Source organism: Brachyhypopomus gauderio, chromosome 1 (genome assembly GCF_052324685.1).
Source record: "Brachyhypopomus gauderio isolate BG-103 chromosome 1, BGAUD_0.2, whole genome shotgun sequence".
Taxonomy (NCBI): Eukaryota; Metazoa; Chordata; class Actinopteri; order Gymnotiformes; family Hypopomidae; genus Brachyhypopomus; species Brachyhypopomus gauderio.
The window spans coordinates 48,007,781-48,017,780 of NC_135211.1; the positions used below are offsets into that span (position 1 = coordinate 48,007,781).

At 45.1% G+C, this 10,000-nt stretch overlaps 2 protein-coding genes and 1 non-coding gene across 4 annotated transcripts in view; 1 reads left to right on the top strand and 2 right to left on the bottom strand.

The window, feature by feature from the left end:
* Positions 1 to 2,767, bottom strand: part of fam114a1 (family with sequence similarity 114 member A1) — a 7,656-nt gene extending 4,889 nt beyond the window's left edge. Inside the window, exons 1-4 of one of the 2 annotated variants that reach the window (XM_077017186.1) lie at positions 2,660 to 2,767; positions 1,092 to 1,364; positions 868 to 949; positions 333 to 541 (exon numbers count right to left, since the gene is read on the bottom strand). In XM_077017186.1, coding sequence (XP_076873301.1) covers positions 333 to 541; positions 868 to 949; positions 1,092 to 1,358 — 558 coding nt within the window. In that variant the 5' untranslated portion in view covers positions 1,359 to 1,364; positions 2,660 to 2,767. Of the gene's footprint in view, positions 1 to 332; positions 542 to 867; positions 950 to 1,052; positions 1,365 to 2,659 lie in introns of both variants that reach the window. The other variant, XM_077017180.1, reaches the window with a different exon arrangement.
* Positions 2,768 to 3,709: 942 nt separating this feature from the next.
* Positions 3,710 to 3,781, top strand: trnap-agg (transfer RNA proline (anticodon AGG)). The gene has a single exon. It is a non-coding gene; the product is annotated as a tRNA-Pro (tRNA).
* A 2,150-nt stretch (positions 3,782 to 5,931) lies between these two features.
* Positions 5,932 to 10,000, bottom strand: part of klf3 (Kruppel like factor 3 (basic)) — an 11,210-nt gene continuing 7,141 nt past the window's right edge. Inside the window, exons 4-7 of the mRNA XM_077017197.1 lie at positions 9,793 to 9,958; positions 9,576 to 9,702; positions 7,101 to 7,252; positions 5,932 to 6,653 (exon numbers count right to left, since the gene is read on the bottom strand). Of these exons, the coding sequence (XP_076873312.1) occupies positions 6,472 to 6,653; positions 7,101 to 7,252; positions 9,576 to 9,702; positions 9,793 to 9,958 (627 nt within the window). The 3' untranslated portion in view covers positions 5,932 to 6,471. The remainder of the gene's footprint in view (positions 6,654 to 7,100; positions 7,253 to 9,575; positions 9,703 to 9,792; positions 9,959 to 10,000) is intronic.

Genomic DNA, 10,000 nt, shown 5'->3' on the forward strand with positions numbered 1-10,000 from the left:
ACTGAATTAGATATGATACTTCAGACACAACAAAAACTATGTTCATCTCACAGAGGTAAAATAATAATCACTAATAACAGAGTTATGCATACATGATGTTATGGGATTATGGATAGACTAATATGGATGTATTGGACAGATGTGTAACAGGACAGAGGACACAGGACAGGCTGTCAGACAGACATGCGGAGACACGGGAGGGGCGGACAGAAGAGAGAGAGAGAGAGAGAGAGAGAGAGAGAGAGAGAGAGAGAGAGAGAGAGAGACAGACAGAGACAGAGAGTCACGGGATGACAGACAGACAGGCACACCAACGACAGACCAGAACTCACAGTGTTCTGCATGGCACTAGTGATGGAGGACAGAACTCCCCGGGCCGTAGTGCCAGACCGCCCCACAGAACCGTCTGCCGGTCCAGACGGCGGTTCGGTGCCGTCTGGCTCCGAGACTTCCGCCGCCTCCTCGGCCTCCTCGCACGCCGACGTCTGGCGACCCCGCAGGGTCACGCCCGCCTTCTCACGCACCGAGGTGAGACTCTGGCCTGTGAGCGGCACCGCAGAAACGACAGAGGGGTCAAAGGGCGTTACCACGGAAGGTCAAAGGAAGGGTGAGGTCAGGAGGTATGAGAGACATTTATGTTTTCGTCTTTATGGAAAAAACACAATTATATACAGACAATGTTGTCACTGTACTGAGATAAATGTGTCTGGAAGAAAGTTAGAGATGGAGAGAGATGGAGAGAGACGGAGAGAAAGGTCGGACGTGAACAGTATTCTGTCCCCAGCAGGCTTCCACTGGCACTGACCCCCTGTTTCAGTAACTATAGTAACAGATCTGTAGCAACAGCGTTGCCATGGAGAGACGTACCCATTGAGGAAGTAGCGTTTGTCAGTAGAGCCTTTCCCCACGAGCCCCAGCCCCAACCTTTAGACGGCGGTTCCTCTGAGGGCTAAAAACACGTCGCACAAAAATGTCAACACACACATAATTACACACAGATGTAATTACACCCCTTAAAACTCAAACAGCCCTGTGAGAGTTTCACACAGTACCTCCACGTCCCCTTCGGTTGTTTCTGGCTCCAGGCTCACCGATTCGCTGCATTCGGTCACGTGACCCTTGGTGCCATCCTGTGATTGGTCCTGCGACTCCTCTTCAGTCTGGATGGCCGGACCGCGCTCGGTTGCACCCTCAGCAATTGGCTCGTGCTCCGTTTGGCCCAATGAGGGTGGAGGAGAGGATGTGGGTGGGTGTGAACCGGCTGCTGCCCCACCGTGGTCTTCTGAAGACGCCTCGTAGAGCGGAGGGTCCGAGGGCAGGGAGATGTCTCCCGCTGCCTCCTCTTGAGACATAGTCATCTGTAACTACACAAATAAACACACTCACAGTGACCATCCCAGTCCTATTGACTACCTGAAGTTCAAAGGTCAGGCTAACACAGAGCTTCTTTACTGCTTTGGCAAGGGAGGGTTTTTGTTTACGTTTGTTCGATCGAACCCGTGTTGTTTTTAATTTGCTTTATCTATCTATTTTTGTTTGCCCTTTTATATATAAACAACAAACAAACCCACATCTTCTGTGTCTGATCATTTGACTCCTCCCAAGGATGCCGTCCTGGTATTAATCTTGGTTAGCGATCTGTAGTTTCACTGATCCGTCTGTACGTATCAGTGATCTAACAACACACCTGTCGGCCAACTGACTGACTATATTACGGAATGAGATTTTCTCCCAAATACACTCAAGCTTCCCAGAGTTCCAGTGCTCACAACAGCCACTTCTGTAAATACGACACAGCACACTTGGGGTTTTGTGACCATGGTGTTAAGCATTCTTTTAACAACACAGAAAATACGTTTTGTGTCTAATGGTGACACATTACTGAATAGGAAAATAGAATACTTATTTCTAAAGTACTCTGGCCTAAAAAAAAAAAAAGTATTTTTAATAAATTAGCTGTAATCCTAAAGCTTTAAATATCAGCTTCTTTCCTTTAAATATTTTTTATTTTTCATTTTTTTCACCAATTTCATATTTAATTCGTTAATTAATTTTATGTGACTCAACCTCATGGAACTTTAGCGTGCTGGGTGTGATTGTGTTAACAGTTTTGCCCATTACACTATTCTCACATACAGCCGTTTGGGAGCTTGAGTTCTAGCACCATCTAGCGGCCCGTATATGTAAGTACGAGACAGTTTTATTAACTTTGTCAAAAGGTTTCCGATTCTACAAAATACTAGTGCGACCATGTCATTATTTCCTCAAACACGAGTCATCTCATTAGAGGTCCGTTTGCATTGGATGTATGACAACCAAAGCTTTTCCTGAGAACCAATGCATTTATTTGACTTTTAAAATGACAATGATTATTCTCAAATGTCCACGTACTAAAGAAGCCTGCTTAGCTTCCTATTTCAGCAATTAGTGCCTGGCACTAATGTGCAAGCGACGTGTTTTGAAGAATCACACTGTGAACACAGCAACAGTGAACGTGCAAAACCCAAAACATTCAAAGCGCTGCGAAACAACAACAAACCGAGACGGCGGGACCTCGCCGAGCACTGCGGCCTTTACTCCGCGATTCTGCAGCGCACATATGTGTCCGCTGACGAACACAACCGAACACAAACACGACATACAGCGACCCGCATCTTACCAGCTCTGCCGACAGCCTCGCGACTCTCACACACACACACACTCACTCACACACACTCAGCCCTTCCGCCGCTCGCGCCACGTCGGCAGCGCGTGGAGGGCAGTGACGTCATGCGAACTTTACAGAACTCCTAGAATAAAACACATAGAATAAAACTCCTAGAATAAAACACCTAGAATAAAGCACCTAGAATAAAACACCTAGAATAAAGCACCTAGAATAAAACGAGCTGGCCTCGTTCCGACCTTATAGACCTTATAGACCTTTAAAACGTATCCGACACAAATAAAAGTTGGTGCTCACCATATATTATTAATATATTTCACATTGTAATTTTGAGCAGACTGGTACCGGGACGCGTGGTCGGGTTTAAAGGAGTCTGGTGTGTTTTCGGAGGCATTTACAGAGTTGTGTTATAGGAAGGAGACGTGACGGTAACGGTACCGATCCGGTCGGACGGGAACGGAATAACCAATGAGAGGCCGTGTGTACGTACGGCCATACTAACGAGAGGGGGACCGGGAAAACTCGTCATATTGCTAATATTGAGAAACTATAACATTACTGATACTGAAACGCGGTATTTTCGCAGAGTAATTTCGCAGAGTAATGTCTGGGTTTTTTAACAAGTGTTGAAGTCTAGAAGTGTTGAAGTGAAAGCAGCGCGTGCTGCAGGCGCGTGAGGAGCGGGGCACTAACTGGACCAGTGGGGCAGTTTTACGAACCGGCATGTGCTGTACGGAACCGGGCGGACCGGGCGGAACCAGGCGGTGACCGGGCGGAACCAGGCCCGGTTCACGCCAACGAGCCCGTCAACTTCCCGTTTAAAATAGGAGCCTCTGTCCTTCTAATTTCAACGGGACTTTTTATGCTCCTAGAGTTTATGATGGGAATTTAAAAACTGTTTGAAATTATTGTAATATAAATATTACCGTTTCATATATTTAGAACAATTACATTGGGTGAGTTAGCTTGCAAATTCTATCTTTAATGTCCATGAGTTTTATTTGGTCGGGTCATGAGGTGAATATTCGTGTTGGTAGGACGTCTGGCTCGTTGGTCTAGGGGTATGATTCTCGCTTAGGGTGCGAGAGGTCCCGGGTTCAAATCCCGGACGAGCCCGCTGTTTTTCTGTAGGATAAGACTAAACTTACATGTTATAATACAGTATAACTTTATATTTTCAAAGCGACCTGCACTAAACATATGCACATTTGTATCGGATTACTGTAGTTATTATCGCAGAAGACGACAGATCATCATGAATTTCAGATCCGTTTGAAGACTTCAGTCTTATGATTAAACCCTCGATTTGGTCATTCAAGGCCCTGTCAACAAACACAAATACTACAGAAACTGTGAGGGCCACCATTTAACCTACTTCAAATTAGTATATAATGTATACAATGTGTATTAGTATATATAAAAAGACACAATGAAATTGTGTTTATGCAAAAATGCATAGACAAAAGTTTATTAAACGTTACATTTTATATCTAAAACAATAATACAATATTAGTCTGTACAGAATATATCTTATTTCACAGTTTAATACAACATCATAATATACGAGTCCCTTTTGAATAGCAAAAATATGGCTAATTCGGATAAGACAGAACTGGAGATATAAAGATTCACATCTTCATAGAAATGCATAATATTTGATGAGATTAAATATATATAGATCACGATGCATATAAATCATTTTCCCTTTCAATTGTATCTTTCCACAAAACATATATATATATTACAATTTGCACTATAACATCTTCAGAAAAATAATTCTCAGGCAGGGTTGGTGTAATGTTGAGGCTGCCCACATGCTCAGTGCTACTCGGAAAATAAAATAAGAATAAGAAAAAACATCTGTGTTATTGATTGCACGTGTACGTGTATCTGACTTTCATTTCAACCGTGATTCATTCTCACCTTTCTTTTCAAGACTGGACACTTCAAATGCAACATTGATATCAAAGATATCCTTCGGTCGACAACAGGATAAAAAAACGTCGACGCAAAATAGGAGGACTGAGACGAACAGCACCATTTATGGTCTGTTGTGAATTTCTAGCTTGCCAAGAGGGGTTTGTTCATCCTGCTTATATAGCCACCAAAGCCGTAAGTATTTTCTCTAACCTCCCGATAGATATTCGGCTGTCAACTCAGTTTAAAGTGCACATTCAATTTTATAAGTTGTGCGCTCTAAAAACAGTTCACAGAAAAGCATTTTCAAAGTCTAGACAAAGAACACACACGCACGTCTCACCAAACGTCTTTAAATGTCAGCCAAAACCACGTTAACAACTGCCCAACAAAATTGGTTTCATTATCTACCGTAATGCCCCGTTAACTTGCTTTACATTCAGCCATAATAAACACCCTTTAATGCAGCTCTGACGGTTCCCCTAAACTTCCACCAAATGTTTCCATGATTGCCAGCCCTGTACAATCGGCATTTCGTGCGCTAGTTTGGGTCGACGAATATTCACCAATATTGACCAAATATTCTTATCGACCTGTACACTGTGATTAAATACAACGCCCCTCCCATTTCTATATGCCATATCATAGCAGCTAACCATGAACTGTTCGAGCAGCTTGTCAGGGTTTTGTGAGGGATATTTCTAAGCTCCTACTTAGTCGGCACCATGTGGCCATACGCATCGTCCTGCTCTCAGGACTTTAACTCGACCTACACACCTGCATTCGCGTGAAACCACAATGGTACTAAATCTGTTGCAGGTAGGCCTACCGAGTTGCACGGATCTGATGTAGTACACAGTACTTACATATTTACTCAATAAAGATGAACTGGCACGTGCATGCGCTCGCACTGGGGGGGTTTGGTGCTGAGGCTGCGAGTTTGCTGTATACGCCATCCACCGTTATACCGAAGTTCAGTGCGCCTGCGAGCTAAAGCCAAGCTTCCTGCCCAAGATTTTCTCCGCTTCTGAACTAATAAAAGTTACTCGTTTATTGATATGGTCATAAGAGTTGACTTACCGCTCAAAATAACACCATTAGACTAACCCACGCGATCTAGAAACAAAACAACCGAAAAGCTGAAACCAAAACTAAAATGAAAAACAACGATTAGACCTGGTCCCGATCATGCACAATAGATTATAGAACACGTTGTTTGTGATGGGTACAAAATTACGGACATATATGTTTTTTTCCAGACTAATATAAAAAAATTCACATTATTTAGGATAGATACTGGGTGTGTGTGCGTATATGCACAACTGCATGTGTGTGTATGTGGGGGGAGGGGGGGAGAGAGAGAGAGAGAGAGAGACAGAGACAGAGAGCGACAGAGTATAGTCCCTTTGACCAGCAGAGGGCGAAACAGAGCCACTGTCATTGCTGAGGCCGACCGAGAGTTGTTTGTACATTTTTGTTTGCAGAGTGCTTGTGTGTGTCCAGAAGTTTAGAACAGAGTGAGCGTCAGAGACCGAGAAAAAATACAATAAGCGCTGAAACAGAAGATCCATAAGGTGACTCAGCATTCAACATATAATGGTATTTACTGTCAGGGTCCAGTTAAGGACGATTTTCATCGCGACAAAAACATTGCTCCATGGCAACCAGTTCAGGTCCAATCCATGGTAACAGGGAGGTGAAGAGGAGGGGGGGGGAGACACCTTCCCACTTCTTCCTTTATTTAATCTCCCACTTCCACCTTTTCATTGTGTAAAAAACACCCCTACACCCTGTGAATGGCGCAGTCCGTCTGCCGTCAAGAGGCGGATAAACCAAAAGGTGCTTTTTGTTTGTGTTCACCCTGGAAGTGGGAGACCCGCAGTGCCGGATCAGACCAGCAGGTGGCGCTTCTTGTGCAGAGCGAGGTGGTCGGAGCGGGAGAAGTTGCGGTCGCAGTCGGGACATTGGAAAGGCTTCACGCCCGTGTGCTTGCGGTAGTGACGTGTCAGCTCGTCGGAGCGCGCAAACTTCCACGTGCATCCCTCCCACATGCATTTATACGGCTTCTCACCTGCAGACAAACACAACACACACACACACACACACACACACACACATACACAGAGTGTAAATTTATAATAAACTATATCAAATAAAAACAAATAATTGGTGGCTCACGTCTTAACATCTATACAGGTGTGTGTGTGTGTGTATATGTGTATATGTGTGTCGCAGAGGCGGTCTTTGCATAGAGGCGTGGCTAGGCAACTGCCTTGGGCCCCTCCCACTGCAGGCCACTGTAGGGGCCCCCTGACTAGCTAAATTATTTCTCGCATATTAATGTTGATGGGCCCCCTAGCTAAATTCGCCTTGAGCCCCCAAATTGCTAAGTCCGCCACTGTGTGTGTGTGTGTGTACCTGTGTGTGTGTGAGTGTGTGTGTATATGTGTGTATGTGTGTGTGTGTGTATATGTGTGTGTGTGTGTGTGTGTATATATATGTGTGTGTGTGTGTGTACCTGTGTGTGTGCGTCTGTGGGCCTTTAAGTGCGAGCTCTTGGTGTAGACTTTATTGCAGCCGCCGAAATCACATCTATGAATGCGACGTTTCTTCAGCGGGTCCGGTGACTCGGCCTTCCGGGTGTGAACAATCACCGAATGTGTGTTCGCCCTGAGAACCACAGAGAGGGACGAACATCAACACCAACAGATCCACTTTAACTATACATAGTTCAGGACTACATAGTTCAAGATTTCACTTGTTGGTACCTACACATTGGGCAATGAAACCGCAGAAACCCCAGCCTGCCAGATTAACAGCTAGCGTTCAGGTGCAGTACCCTAGTTTAACCTCAAGGTGCCAGTAAAAGCACGCCGATATAAGATATATTCATGAAGTTGACGCCTGACTACACTAGGGTAATAATAATAATTTCATTATTGTAAGTAACATGCTTCCAAATAAAAAATAGTTAATTTAATTACATTTTACAGATCATTTGAGGGAATAGCTATAAAATATTGTCTTTCTGGAATGATCCGTTTGGGCAGGTCTGTTGGGAGGATATTTTTAGACTGAGTTTGAAGGCCTGAGGTGTAAAACACAGATGTGACACTTGGACACACCCCTACAGTTCCTGCCCCGCCCTCTGACCACACTGTAATTAAAACGCATAGTATCACCCCCCCCCCCTCTCTCTATGTATCTATCTATCTATGTCTCTATCTCTCCCTCTCTCTCTATCTATCTCTCTATCTATCTATGTCTCTCTCCCCCTCTCTCTCTCTCTATCTCTCTCCATCACCACCTCCATTACCTCCTCCACCTCTGCCCTTCTCTTTCTCTCCATCTTTCCCTCCGTCTCTCTCCCTCACTCTTTCTTTTTCTCTCTCTCCCTCCGTCTCTTTTTCTCAGTTTCTTAATCTTTCTTTCGCATCACTCTTTTCTCTTTTTTGGCTCTCGTTTTCTCTCCATCATGAATGAATGTGGCAGTCTGATTATATCATGATATATGTGATCATATCACACACACACACACACACACACACACGCGTACACACGTACACACACACACACACGTACACACACACGTACACACACACGTACACGGTTCATTACATACACATACAGGTCATTACATACACACACATACACACACACACATACACACGCACACACGTACACACGCACACACACACGTACACGGTTCATTACATACACATACAGGTCATTACATACACACACACGCACACACATACACACACACACACACACACCACACACACACACACACATACACGAGTCATTACATACACATACACGCACACACTGACAGGTCATAACACACATGCATAGCGCAGCACAACTGGTCGCTAATGTACGCACATGCAGTCTGACAGAAAATCACACACACACACACACACACACACACACACACACACACACACACACACACACACACACACACACACATCAGTTACCACCATGGGGGTTTTGAGGATGCTTGGAGACATGTTGTCGCAGAGGTGCATGCTGGGAGATTTTATCAGACCCGTAGCAAGAAACAGCATCGGAGGTGCAGCTACACAAACAAACAAACACACACACACACAAACATACACACACCCACACACACACACATACATACACACACCCACACACACATACATGCACATACTTAGACATACACCCAGACACACTGGCCAGCCCACACACACACAGACACAGACACACACACACACACACACACACACACACACACACACACACACACACACACACACACACACACACACACACCCACCCAGTGCTGTGGCCGTTCTCAAATGAAGTTTTCCTCTACTTAACAGAGAAAAAAATGTGTTTCCTGTCTGACTAAAACACATTTCACACATATGCACAATAATTAAAGAAACTGCCCCAAAGCCCCTCCAACAAATAAACAAGAATGGCTGTGTGAAAGATCACAAGGCCGTAGGTAAAATCCCAGATAGTGTTAGAACAGCGCGGTATCCCAGAGACTCGAGTGATGGATTTGACTCACACACAGCGGAAATGACTCACTGTGTCAGCACATACCAGCGAACAATGTATCTCACAGTGTGCACGCATGTATACATGTATGTGTGTGTGTGTTTCTGTTTGTAATGACAGACCCCTGTGTTGTGTGTAGGAGTGTGTTTTTACGAGCAGGTGTACAGTGTTGACACATTTAGTGTACAAACCTAACCCTAACCCCAAAAGCATGGCCCTAAAATTAAAGAAACAAGCCCAGACATGCTTCTTTCTTTCTCTGTCTGTCTCCCTCACACAAATACATACACACACACACATAAACACACACTCACAAAAACAAATATTTTGCATACACCCAATACAATGTAGACGAGAGGAAGTGTGTGTGTTTGTATGTGTACATGCTTGTATGAGTGTGTGTGTGTGTTTGTGTGTGTGTGTGTGTGTGTGTGTGTGTGTGTGTGTGTGAGCCACTCACTCGCTGTAGGCCCGGGAGATGGGTGGTGATGGGATTTCCTGGCTGTATGTGCTCAGAACATGCTCGGTGTGGGGCTCCGATTTGATTGGCTGGTTGTCCTGGGAGATCTCTGATTTGATGGATGGTACTGCAGGCAGAATCAGACCACGATGAGTGTGTAGAACGGCTTACGGGACACGTGCGGACACACCGAGGCCCGTGTGGTCGTCACGCTCACCGGCTTTGATGGTGGTGGTGCCGCCCTGCTGGTCGTCGGGTATAGTGGGCGACAGCATGAGGGGGGAGGGCAGGAGAGGGGGCGGGTAGAGCAGAGACATGGAGGGGAGCATGACGCTGGGCAGAACCGGGATGAGGCCACCCGTGGGTCCCAGCGGGGTCAACACCTGCATACACACACAAGAAACACACCCAAACATTTATCACTG